The sequence below is a fragment of the Melopsittacus undulatus genome, chromosome 12 (genome assembly GCF_012275295.1).
Source record: "Melopsittacus undulatus isolate bMelUnd1 chromosome 12, bMelUnd1.mat.Z, whole genome shotgun sequence".
In the NCBI taxonomy this organism is placed as follows: domain Eukaryota; kingdom Metazoa; phylum Chordata; class Aves; order Psittaciformes; family Psittaculidae; genus Melopsittacus; species Melopsittacus undulatus.
The window spans coordinates 409,436-421,485 of record NC_047538.1 but is presented as its reverse complement, the minus strand read 5'-3'; the positions used below and the strand labels follow the sequence as shown (position 1 = coordinate 421,485).

At 56.3% G+C, this 12,050-nt stretch overlaps 2 protein-coding genes across 3 annotated transcripts; one reads left to right on the top strand and one right to left on the bottom strand.

The window, feature by feature from the left end:
* Positions 1-582: 582 nt before the first annotated feature.
* LOC101881735 (P2X purinoceptor 6) lies at positions 583-9,403 on the top strand. 2 transcript variants are annotated; one of them, XR_004550193.1, is made up of 12 exons: positions 583-731; positions 824-974; positions 1,048-1,119; positions 3,259-3,334; positions 3,849-3,942; positions 4,208-4,288; positions 5,295-5,436; positions 5,618-5,727; positions 6,190-6,283; positions 7,465-7,530; positions 7,617-8,259; positions 8,999-9,403. XR_004550193.1 is itself a non-coding variant. In XM_034068539.1 (12 exons), exons 1-12 carry the CDS (start codon positions 607-609, stop codon positions 9,035-9,037), a joined length of 1,128 nt encoding a protein of 375 aa, XP_033924430.1. In that variant the 5' UTR covers positions 583-606; the 3' UTR covers positions 9,038-9,403. The 2 variants fall into 2 exon arrangements, 1 of the variants encoding a protein (XP_033924430.1); XM_034068539.1 differs by having other exon boundaries at positions 8,182-8,259.
* Positions 9,404-9,837: 434 nt separating this feature from the next.
* Positions 9,838-11,424, bottom strand: LOC101881562 (transmembrane protein 17B-like). The gene is made up of 4 exons (XM_005142786.2): positions 11,307-11,424; positions 10,969-11,072; positions 10,542-10,655; positions 9,838-10,155 (listed from the first exon to the last, which is right to left on the bottom strand). The coding sequence occupies exons 1-4, from the start codon at positions 11,422-11,424 to the stop codon at positions 9,838-9,840; spliced, it is 654 nt and encodes a 217-aa protein (XP_005142843.2).
* Positions 11,425-12,050: the final 626 nt, after the last annotated feature.

The window sequence follows — 12,050 nt, the reverse complement described above, 5'->3', positions numbered from 1 at the left end:
TTAATAGTTTTGTTTCATTTCACTCCTGGTTCACAAATCAATACAGGAATTGTAATCTCTGTACAGTTTTTACTAAAAGAAAGACATTCTCACTAAAATAAGAAACAGTTTTTTTCAGCCTCAGAGGCTGAAAGGGGCCACTGTAATAATTTCATTTTCTTCTCCTGTAATGCAAATCCCACGTGCCATCCAGGGACTGGAGCTGGTTCGGGTGAGGGACACAGCCCTGTGTGACTGCAGGGGGATGGAGGAGACAGCCTCGGCTGGCCCCAGCGCCCTGTCCCGGGTGTCCCTCATGCCTCATGGTGCTGCCGCCCCTCCTCCTCCACGGGCCAGGCCCCGGTGCCGCAGGAGGCCGAGTCACGCCGCAAGCCTTGCAGCAGCCGGGGCTCAGCGATACCCGCACCGCCATCTTCAGCCCATGGCTGCCGCGCTGCTGCCAGGGCGATGGGGCGGGGCATAGCTCGGGGGGGCGGGGCATAGCTCGGGGGGGCGGGGCATAGCTCCGGGGGGCGGGGCATAGCTCCGGGGGGCGGGGCCGCGGCTCGGCGGGCAGTGCGCTCGGGCCGGTGCGGCAGAGCCGGTGAGCGGAGCGCTGTCGCCGCCATGCTGGGTGCGCCGTGCCGCGGGCTGCTGGACTACAAGACGACGAAGTTCGCGCTGACGCGGAACTGGCGGGTCGGGCTGCTGCACCGCCTGCTCCAGCTCGGCGTGCTGGGCTACCTGCTCGGGTAGGGCGGCTCACGCGGGGCCCGGCCCTCCCGGAGGAGGCGGGGTGGCCGGGGTGTCCCCTCAGCGCGCATCCCCCCGCTGCCCCCCGCAGGTGGGTGCTGCTGGTGCGCAAGGGCTACCAGGACACAGACCGAGCCCCCCGCGCCTCTGTCTTCACCAAGCTGAAGGGGGCGGCGGCCGCCGAGGTGAAGGGCGCGGGCCGGCGGCTGTGGGACGCGGCGGACTACGCCCGACCCCCACAGGTAAGGTGGGAGCCTCCGGTGCTGAGCGGAGCGAGATGCGGGTCCTCGCTGACGGCGCCTCCTTGCTCCCTAGGGAGGGAACGTGCTTTTCCTGGTGACCAACTTCATCGCTACTGCCGGGCAAGCGCAGGGCACCTGCCCCGAGGTGAGTGCGCGGCGCCGGGGGGCCTGCAGCGCTGGCGGTGCTATTGCTCGGTCCCTTGCTCTGTCAGACCCGCACGGACACGGATCCGCGTGGTGCGGCCAGAACCATCTGTGGAAGGACAAAGGCCATGCGCTGCTGGAGCTCAACAGCTCTCTGGGCTTCGTGAGCGGTGGTGGCACTGCGCGGTCGCTGCAGGCTTCCTGCTGCCTTTGAGCAAGGGCTGATCGGAAGGGCCGAGCTGTTATGGTATTGCTGTTCCATCTCTGCAGTGCAGCTGGCACCAGTGCTGCCACCCGCAGCTAACATCTCTATTACCTGTGTTCCTTCTTGAGCCTCACATGAATTCTTGGTTTCTTGACTTGCTACATTCTCTAATCTCTGTCCTGCCTTTTTTCCCCGATGCTCCTGAACACCTGCTGTGGACATTTGGGTCATCTTTCCTTTATAATTCTGCTGCAGGACTGGAATCTTCTCCATCTTTGTGTTCTATTATTAGAAGGAATGGAGCACAAGGTTTGGAGGTTTCCCAGTCAGCCAGCACTTAATGGTATATGTTCTCTGGGAGAAATCTTCCCTTTAAGGCTGGATTCAGGCCAGCTCCTGCACTGAACTCTCTCAGGCTGCGCTCTGCTTGGCAGACAGGAGCAGATGACTCAAGCTAAGCTACTGCTGGCACCTTGTGCCTGAGCAAAGCATTGTTTGTCCTAATGGACAGAAGTGTCTGTCTGCCAAGTGGTGCTTGCCATGTGTCTTGTTACCTGGAGCTGGAAAGTGGCTGATTTGCTGATGTGCAAATATCTGTTGTGTGGGTCCCTCTGGAGGCTGAAGCCTTGACATCCGATTTGGATTGGGAAGACGAAGTGCTCTCCTAAGTGCTTATTACAGCATTGCAAGGGGGTGTTGCAACCTATGGGTGGGCCACCAGTGGGGACGCGGGGCATGAGTCTGGTATCCAGCCCTCTCCAGCAGTCAGGCAGGACTTGCTGGTCCCTCCAATAGTCCTGTGGGCTTGCCTCTTGGACAGCCTGCAGTGCTGCCAGGCACATGGGCCCCTGTGACCAGTGGTGCCACTCCAGGTGCTGGCACTCAGACCCCCTTACACACAACAGGATAGAGCCCCTCAACTGGGAAAGTAGTTAGGAATGGAGTTGAGTCTGCAACAGGACAGACTGCGCTGGTGAGATGCAGCCCATGGGCAGCCCAGTGTAGTGACCAGCCAGCTCTGTATATGTACACCAGTTCTTTGCATCTTGTATCCCTCTGTTTTCCAATGTTTGTTCCCTCTTAGATTGCCTATATTCCTGCCTTTTCCATGCCTTTTCTTCCTCTTCTGAACATCCCATCCCCTCAACATCCTCTGCAATCCCAAAATGTGTTTCTGTATCCCATGATACAGAAGATGCAGCCAAAAGATCCCCATACCCTGAGACCGTGACCATCTCATCCCCCAGTCCAAAGGTGCTTCAGAGCTTGTTTTAGTGGGTCTCACACCTGGAGCAAAGGGCTGAGGCTGCCTGGGAGGCGTGGGGTGGGGGGAAATAGACACTCCCCCCCTTCTGACTTGATAACTGGGGCTTCCCACTGCTTTTGGGCCTGGGGAGCTGGGTTTGTTGGGCTGGTGACTCTTGGGATGGCCTTGGGAGTAGCTGGAGGAAAGTGTTACCCCCCACACCTGCCTCTTTCTGTGTTAGGAGTTTTTTGTGTCTCCAACACTCAGATGGGTCCAGAGCGAGGGTGAAGGTTTCTATGTGTGTCTCTTTCCATGTGTCCTGCTGTATGTAGGGTCTTTTCCCAGGGGAACTGTGCTGGTGCTTTACAAGGTGCCTAATAGGCTCTGCCATTAAGGCCTTCTGAACCTAACTTTGCTTGTTCCCAGTCGCAGCCAAAAGATCCAAGTTAGCTCCTGAGGCTTCCTCTGCTTCCAGCGTGGAGGAGGGAGACAGGAGGGAAGGGTTGTCCCTTGGAGATGCCTCTCCCCTCGCTGCCTGGAGCCTGCCCAGGTTTTGGACACGGCAGATGTCTTCTATAAGTGTTTGGGACATGGACAAAGGAGCAGGCGCAGCAGCACAGGGATGTGGGTGAGTGATCGTGTGACCTTGGGTGCTGAGCAGTGACAGTGCTTCTCTCTGTCTCCCTCAGAGCCCCTCTGTTCCTGCTGGGATGTGCACAGGAGATGCAGACTGTACCATGGGAGAGCCAGTGGTTCATGGCAATGGTACTGGGTATTTTGTGAAATAAATACCCCTAACTATAAAATCATTGAATTCCTCACATTTCATAACAAACAGGCCCCCAGAGGTGCCACAAGTTTCCTGCTTTCTGGGATCATGCACAGAAGTGCTCTGCAGCCATCTGTTCTTGGCACAACCATCCAGCGACCTGTCCTGGCTGCACGAGCAGGCACAAGGTGCTGTCACAGCAAATGTTGAGTGCTTTGTTTATGACACTGGCTGCTGGAATTGAAACCAGTGTACTGTGTGATTGGCAGACCTTCCTTTCATAATACAGCCTGGCCGTGGGGCACAGCAGCAAACAGCACTTTGTACAACAGCAGCCTCGAGGGAAGGTTTCACAGGGAAAGTGGTGGGTGGATGAAAGGCTGAAGATGATCCCAGTGTTGTCTTTGTGGTTCAGAATGAGCCTGTGGCCAGGGCACTGTCCCAGGAGGGGAGCTGTGGAGATGCTGTTTCAAAAAGGAAAAGCAATTATATACATCATCTCCTTTCTAGGGATAAAAACTGGGAAATGTGTCATGTTCAACACCACACATTCCACCTGTGAGATCTATGGCTGGTGTCCTGTGGAGAACAACACCCTGTCCAGGTAAGGCACAGGCTGAGGAGATAGCCGGCATTGAGAGCTTTGGTTCCTTCCCTCTGTGTAACCAGGAACCTGATCATACTTGCCCAGTGGGCAGCCAGGCCCAGGGAAACCTTAGTCATTGATCTACCAGTCAGTTAAGATCATTCTTGTGACTGTCCATTGTAGCCAAAGTCCTGGGATTGTGGCAGAGACTGTGAAGTAAGGGGAGCAGGAATGTGCCTTGGCCTCTGTGCCCAGTCTGAGTTCACTGGTGGTTGTTTTCCAGGAAACCTCTTCTGGCTGAGGCAGAGAATTTCACTCTTTTCATAAGAAATACTGTCCACTTCACCAAATTCAACTTCTCCAGGTAAGTAGGACACCCCCACAGCCCGCCCTGTGCCCACAGCCTTGCCAGGGTGTCCTCGGAGCCCTGTGCCACCACAGGTGGTGTTGGCAGATGTAAGATCAATGGAATGGGGAGCCCTCAGAGAGAGATCCTGGTGTCTGTCTGCCTGTGCAAAGCACACAGAGGCCACTCATTCCCAAGGGCTCAGCTGTCCTGGGTTCAGCTGTAATTTACTTTTCTCCTTAGCAGCTGGTGCAGTGCTGTGTTTTCAGCCTTAGCCTGAAGAACAAGGCTGATACCACACCCATGGTTTAGTTGTTGCTCAGTAGCACTTACTCCCATCAAAGGCTTTTCAGTGCTCTGCCAGTGAGGGGCACGGGAAGCCGGGAGGAAGCAGAAACAGGACACCTGACCCAAGCTAGCCAAAGAGGTATTCCATACCACAACACATCATGCTTAGTACAGAAACTGGGGGGAATTAAACGGGAGGCCCAGATCACTGCTTGGGTCTGGCTGGGTAATTTTAGTCTCTCCCTGTGTTATTTCCCTTATCATTATTATTATTGGTGGTAGCAGTAGTGGTTTGTGTTATACCTTAGTTACTGGACTGTTCTTATCTCAACCTGTGGGAGTTACATTCTTTCCATTCTCCTCCCCATCCCTCCCCCTGCAAGGGGCGAAGTGAGTGTTAAGTAGCACACTTAGTTGCTGCTATCAGCATTGTTCTCAAAACAGAGCACAGCACCAGCTACTAAGAAGGAGAAAAATAACTGTTACAGCTGAGCCCAGGACAGAGTGGAAGGTCTGTGGCAGATGTGAAGGGTGATAACTCCGTGTGATTGCTCTGGGCTGGTTTTCTTCCACCCTCTCTTCAGTTGAGGCTTTAGGAGAGGCAATGACTATTCCCCCTTGGAGCAGGAGCATTGGCAGTCCCACTCCAGCGGGAGGATCTCCTTTTCAGCCCTGCAGCAGGATTCCCTGACCTCCCTTTCCACCCATGACAGCTCCTCCCTCTTTCCTGTCTCAGATGCAATGTTCTGCAAACCAATGACCCGTACTATTTCAAGAGCTGCACATATGACCCATCTCTCAGCCCCTCCTGCCCCATCTTCCGTGTGCATGACATGGTGGAGGCAGCTGGAGAGACCTTTGGAGACCTCGCACTGCTGGTACTTGTTCTCTTTAATACAGAAGATGACTCCAAATCCCCCAAGGATGTGTGCAAGGAACAGGGGACAGGTCTGACCTGTGAATTGTTAAGGGAATGTGTGATCTGTGGCTGTTGGAACAGTGAAGGACTTGTCAAATCTCTTATCTCAAATGAAATCTTTGGCGCAATGTGTTCTGTAGGGAGGGAGCATCGGAGTTCGCATTGAGTGGAACTGTGACCTGGATCGCCCCGCAACCCACTGCCAGCCTCAGTACTCCTTCAGCCTGCAGGACAGGAGGTACAATTTCAGGTGAGGATGCTGGGACAATGGCCACATGGGCCCATAGGTTGAGCACACAGTGATCATTTGAGCTCTCAGTTTTCCTGATGGGTGCTCTGAAAGGAGCAGGAGGGACAGTGGGATGCGATAACAGTCCTGGGATGCTGTGATAGTTCCTGTACCCTGTGGCTCTGCTCTGTCTGGAGCTGTGAAGGCATTTCTTGCTGGAGGACAGGGACATGTGGCAGCTCACGGCTGTGCTGACCCTGAACTAGACACACTGGGACCTGCGTGCTCCCAGTGACCCCAGGCTGGGTAATGAGTGGATGCTGATGCCCCACTGCTGATGCCAAGCTGGTGCATCACCTGTGTCCCAGCTCGCTGTAGGATGCATGGTGTGCACAGGCACATGGCTCCAGCAGTCCCAGGCCCCTGGACCGCTGCCTGCACAGAGCTGCACTGGCTTTGAGCCATGTCCGGTGTCTCCCACAGAACTGCCTCCTACTACTGGGACTCCCAGCGACGGCTCTACCGGACCCTGCTCAAGCTCTATGGGATCCGCTTTGATATCTCCGTGCACGGGCAGGTACTGCTGCCCCCACCGGGCTGACTCCCTCACTGCTCCCACCTGCCCTCTCCTGCAGCCTTCCTGGCATGGCTTCTCACCCTGGTGAGCTCTTCTCCTCTTCCTAGTTTTCCAAGCAGAGCAGGAGATAATGATCTCTCCCATTTGAAGGGAAGTTTCTTGATAATGCCCTGAGCAGGGAGGCTTCCCTCACTGATGACGTGTGAGTTGTGAAGCACTGGGCCCTGTAGGCAAGGTGAGGTTGTCTGGGAGATCAGCCTGAACTTTTCTGAATGTGGGCAATTAACGGTTTGGGTTTGGAAGGACCTTAAGATCATCCAGTTCAAATCCCCTGTCACAGGCAGGAACACCTACCAGACCAGGTTGCTCCAAGCCTCATACAACCTGGCCTTGAATACTGCTAGGGATGGCCCTGTTTAAGTTTGAACCCATCACCATTTGTCCTATTGCTACAGTCCCTGACGAAGAGTCCCTCTCCAGCATCCCTGTAGGCACTTCACATACTGGAGACATCTCTGATTTCTTGATTAATTGTACCCTTGTTGAGAAAACCCATGGGCATAATGATGGCTGACACCACAGTGTACAGCATTACTGACAAACTTAGCACTCAGCTGTGCCAGATGGGGCCTGTGCTGAGAGAATTTGCCACCTGAGAGATGTAAACAGCTGGTCTGTTATGCTTAGCAGTGGCCTTTCCACCTGAAGAGGGTGAAGCAGATGTTTGAGACAGGGTGCACCACTTCTGGGTAGTGAGATCAGGTCCAGGAGATGTGGAGCAGGACTGAATAGCTAGGGATGAGACAGGAGCCTGGAAATCTCTTCTGAGATACCAGACTCATTGAGCAGGGGGGACACATCACACTAGGGCTGTTTGCTGGTCACTGGGGTGTTCTGTGGGTGGCAGCTGCTGGCATCCTGCAGCAAGAGGGAGGCTCCCACTGTGCCTGCAGGAGTAGGGGGTCACAGTAATAACCTCTGCTGCCACCAAGGCATGAGCTGCCTCAGTCCCTTCTTCGGCAGCCAAAGGGGTTTTGAGTCAAGGTGACAGAAGTTGACTTCATACAGCTAGGCATGGAGAACTGACCTTGGTGTCATCCAGCACCTCCCTGGCTTCAAGCAGTCTGTCAGCAGGGTTTGTTCCACACCTCTCACCACTCTCCACTCACTGTTTTTACCAGGCTGGGAAATTCAGCATAATTCCTGCTGCTGTGAGCTTTGGCACTGGCGTTGCATTCTTTGGTGCTGTGAGTATTCTCTATTTGTGCTTCTCTGACCTGTGGGTTGTGATTTGTCTCTCACCCATTGTTACCCCATCTGCCCTGGCACACAGCTCCCTGGTGTCCAGATCAGGGTGTTAGCTGCCCTTCTGTTGTGCTGCTGGGTCAAGGATCCTGAGCACTGCTGGGACACAGCTCATGGAGGGAGATGTTTGTGTGCCCCTGGAAAGGAGTGTTGCTGGCTGGTTTGTTCCAGCTGTCTCAGCCCGCAGGAGTGAGCACCTCCTCTGTGTGTCTGCCTTGACTAGAGGGAGCCAGTGTCCCGCTCCAGCACAATCATGCTGTTGCGGTCATTGAGGTGAGGCAGCCTCTTGTAGAGCACTTCTGCAGTTCTTCCGTTCCAGCAGAGCCCTGGGGAGCCTAGATCCCTCTGGCCCCTCTTTCCTCACAGATGTGCTCATCCCAGACCATGTGGCCCTGGCTCTGCTTTCATGCATTGCTGTCCAGCTGATTTCATCTAACCTCTGCAGTACATGGGAGCAGGCTGCGTCAGAGACCTGCCTGGGTGGCTTGTGCTGGAGGCAGGTCATGTTTGCAGGGCTTGGTGGGAGCTGGGGCCTGGTTTTCCTATAGGAAGTGCTGCTACTAACCATGCTGCTGTGCTTGTCTTGGCTCCAGGCCACGGTGGTCTGTGACCTGGTTCTGCTCTACCTGGATGCAAAGGCTGACTTCTATTGGAAGGAGAAGTTTGAGGAGGTAAGGATGGAGCCACTTTGGAGAGATGAGGTTGGAGGCAAGTTTTGCGAGTAGGTTTAATTGTCTGCCCCTTGGTTAAAACTCTGGTCACGAGATCTGGGAAAACTCCAGTGGAGCAGTTCTGAGTCTCTGGTTGTTGGTGGCTGGTCTGAGCCGAGCCTGACAGACTAAACTGCTCCAAGTTTAATGCCAACAGGTGGCAGTGGAGGAGAGAGACCAGACCAGTGCCCCAGCTGCAGGGAAACCTGAACCATGACCTGTTAGAAAACAGGGAGTCCCTGAGGGGACCTCATCACAGAACCTGACCCAGCTCGACATTATTCACCCTCTTCCAAACTGAATCTCGCCAAACTCCATGTGCCAAGGGCAGCTCTCTCAGGGTGCTGGAGCTGTCAGCTCAGGCACTGCCCAGCCCTGGGGAACTGGGGGGATCAGAAGGGGTGGGCTGGGAGTGGGGCCTGCAGAGCAGGAGAGCTGCCAGCCTTGGCTTGGCTCATCTTCAGCTTTATCTGGCTAAGTGTTAGAAGCCTCTGAGGACACAGACCTCCTGGTGACCTGCCCCAGGGCTGCACCATTCCACTGAGGGGAAAAACTTATCCTTAATGCCTGATCTGAGTCACGAGTGGAGTGGGAGTATCAAACAATGGATCTGGCCCATGGGACTGAGCAGAGCAAGACCCCCTGCCTGGGCTTTCCCCTTCTCTCTAGTGCAACTAAGATGCTCCTGTTCATTTTGCAGGCAAACCCCCCCAAAGGTAAGAGTGAAGCTGCAGCTTAGCGCCAGTGGGGACCCTCCACCAGGCACCCTGTGCTCCAGAGCAACCTGGGGTAGATGTGATGGGGACATGGCTGCAGCCCAGGTGCAAGAGGCCCTGGCCTGCACCAGGGAGTGTGTGCTGCTTGGCTGGGGCTCTGCCTGCCCTGGAGCCACATTTGCATCAGCAGAAGTTCTTGGCTCCTGATGTATGAACCCCACGTGCAGCTCCCAGCCAGGGCTGGAGCGGAGCTGCTGCAGGGACTCAGGCTTGCTGGGAATCTGGTGGCAAGGCTTGAAGCACTGCACTTCTTCCCATTCCTCATGGCTATGGGCCTGGAGTTCCTGTGAAAACCAGGGACCCAGCAGAATAAAGCTACTTGGAAAGTGGGAGGTGGCTCTGCTCACTCTGTAGCACTGGGGCTAGCTCCAAAGGGTTTCTGGTGCGCCTCTTGCACCTCACAGCACATTATGTGATTCCAGCTGAGATAGGTGACCCACATCCAAGGGAGCTCTGCAGGGAGCAGCAGGGTTATCCCATTCTCTGCTGTGCATGGGAAGGGTATAGGAACTGAGCTGAAGCCAGCAGCCCTGGGCTGGGACTTGCTTGCTGGAGAGTGCAGCAGCTCGTGATTCTTGCCCCCTGCCAGGGTGGATGATCTGGAGGATGAATGCAGCATTTTGGGGGTGCTGAACCCCATCCTCTCCCCTAGGCTGTGTAGGCCCGGTGGGGGGGGTGGTATCTGTGCCATGGGCTGCTCTGAACACCCTCCTGCTGCCTGGCTCACAAACACACTGTGGAGCATTGGGGCTGTGAGCACTGTTTAATGCTGCTCCCTGCAGGGGCTGACAGCGTGGACTGGGGGAGTCTTGCAGCAGGGTCCTTCCCTGGCTGCCTGCCCTGGCAGACCCCGGCTGCCCTCCTCCCACTGCCGCAGGTAGAACTGTGCCGCCAGCTGCTTGCTCATGGTGCGCAGCACCAGGAAGGCAGTCACGATCTCGGCCAGGAGGAAGGCCAGGAGCAGGCTGTGCACGGCCAGCTCCAATGGCAGGCACAGGACCTTGCTGTCCGTCAGCAGGAAGAGCAGGAGTGGGAGCTGGATCAGGAAGGAGAGCAGGAGGAACCCGGCCAGCTCAGGCACCTGCAGGAGCAGAGCTGGTGACATGGGTGCAGAAGCCATCAGTGGGGTACAGAGACCACTATCCCACTCTGCTGGCCTTGGCACCTCGGGCACTGGGACATCACTGCCACAGGGGGCTGTGCCTGTGTGTGTTCAAACACTGCAAAGGCCAGTGCTGGAGCATCACACTCGTGGCACAGGGAGGGGTACAGCAGGAGAGGGAGTGGGTCCCTTGTCCCCTGCCTCCAGGTCCTGCATGTCCCAGGACAGCTCCCGGCAGGACTCCAGGAGCAATGGGTTGTGACAGGTGCTCAGGTCCTGAGTGAGGGGACATCCAGCAAAGCCACAGCAACACCACACCTCACCAGGAACAGGGGACTCGAGGCCAGTGCAGAGGTGGTGCTTACCTTCTCCTGTAGGTTCCCCATGTAGCCCAGGTAAAGGCGGGAGCCCTCAACCAGCAAGAGGATGAGGAAGGTGGTGACCAGCAGGAACTGGTAGTAGCCAGGCAGGAGGTGATACTGCAACAGGGGTACAGCCTCATCCCAGCTAGCCCTGATACCTGCATCCCATGCCCAGCATCCTGTCCCCTGTGTGCCATTCCTTGTGCCCCATGCCCAGATCTGTGCTGCTGTCCATTCTGCCCTCCCACTTTAACCTTCTCTTGCCTAGAATTCAGTGGTGGTTCTCATTTCTGGGACCTAGAGGTGAGCCATTGTGCCTTGTGGGGAACCCATTAGGCTTGAAAAGTGTCCCCTCTCCCCTGCTCAGTGTGGCCCAGGCAGGTTGGGCAGGAGCAGGCTCAACCCCACACGTGCGCCCTGGGACCGGTACCTTCAGCTGTAGCATCATCCCCTCTGCCAGGCACCACACCGGGAAGTAGCAGGCGTTGAAATAGAGCATCATCTGGAGGGGCAGGCTGGCCAGCAGCTCATGGGCTAGGCAGGGCAGACAGGGGTGGGCAGGGCTGCTCAGCACCCACAGGGCCCCACTGCCCCAAGGGAGCCTCTGCCATGCTCAGGGGGCTCCGGGGAGCAGCTGATAGCAGTAAATGCACTTACTGGTGGGTGGGTGCAGGGACCCTGCTCAGCAGCACCTGGGTGCTCAGTGAGGTGCTGGGCAGGCTCACAGGGATGGAACAACACCGAGCCCCGCTGAGCCCTGCTGCATACCTGGGCTGCACCTCTGGGCAGCGCCGCTGTCCTGCGTCTTGTTGTCGCTGAAGAGGGAGCCGCTGAAGGCCACCAAGCCCCGGCGGAGGTTGCGGGGCAGCGGCGTGTGCGCAGCCATGGCAGCATCGAGCCCTGCTCGCCCCAGCGTGGCTCAGCAGGGATTAGCCGGGAGGGATTAACGGGATGACAGGTTGGGCTCATGCGCAGGGCCACCGGCTCCCAGGGAGGGCACGGCATTCCAAGCCCCCGGGGGAGCCACAAGGATACGGCATCTCCCCTCCATCACTGTGGTACCAACCACTGTGTCCCCAGCCCGTGCTCCCTGTCGGCAGCACCTGCTCTGCTGCATCCCTCTCCAGCCAGGCTGTACCAACAGTTCCTGCTCAGAACTCCCTGACAATTATTTGCCCCAGAAGAGGATGATGCTTTTTGCCAGAAATGCTTCTTCAAAGCATCTCATCTCAATCTCCCTTCTGGCAGGTTAAAGCCATTCCCCTTGGCCTGTCCCTACAGGCCCTTGTCCAAAGCCCCTCCTCAGTGCTCTTGTAGCCAAGTCCCACTGCCCCTTTCTACAGAGGAGCTGTTTCAGCTGAGCTAGGAACATCACCCCATGACATGAGAAACCCCAGTTACCACCATGGCTTTCCTTAGGTCATGTGCTGGATCCTGCCCAGCACCTTAGCTGATGCTTACCAGTGGTGAGCATGTCCTGGAGCTGGGCAAAGCTGCGTTGTCATCTCTGCC

Coding starts and splice junctions, on each gene's coding strand:
- LOC101881562 (XM_005142786.2), bottom strand. CDS start 11,424: ATGGCTGCGCACACGCCGCTGCCCCGCAACCTCCGCCGGGGCTTGGTG. Junction 10,656..10,968: donor GGATGATGCTACAGCTGAAG/GTACCGGTCCCA, acceptor CCCCTGTTGCAG/TATCACCTCCTGCCTGGCTA. Junction 10,156..10,541: donor TGGGGAACCTACAGGAGAAG/GTAAGCACCACC, acceptor CTGCTCCTGCAG/GTGCCTGAGCTGGCCGGGTT.
- LOC101881735 (XM_034068539.1), top strand. CDS start 607: ATGCTGGGTGCGCCGTGCCGCGGGCTGCTGGACTACAAGACGACGAAG. Junction 732..823: donor GTGCTGGGCTACCTGCTCGG/GTAGGGCGGCTC, acceptor TGCCCCCCGCAG/GTGGGTGCTGCTGGTGCGCA. Junction 5,437..5,617: donor TTGGAGACCTCGCACTGCTG/GTACTTGTTCTC, acceptor TGTGTTCTGTAG/GGAGGGAGCATCGGAGTTCG.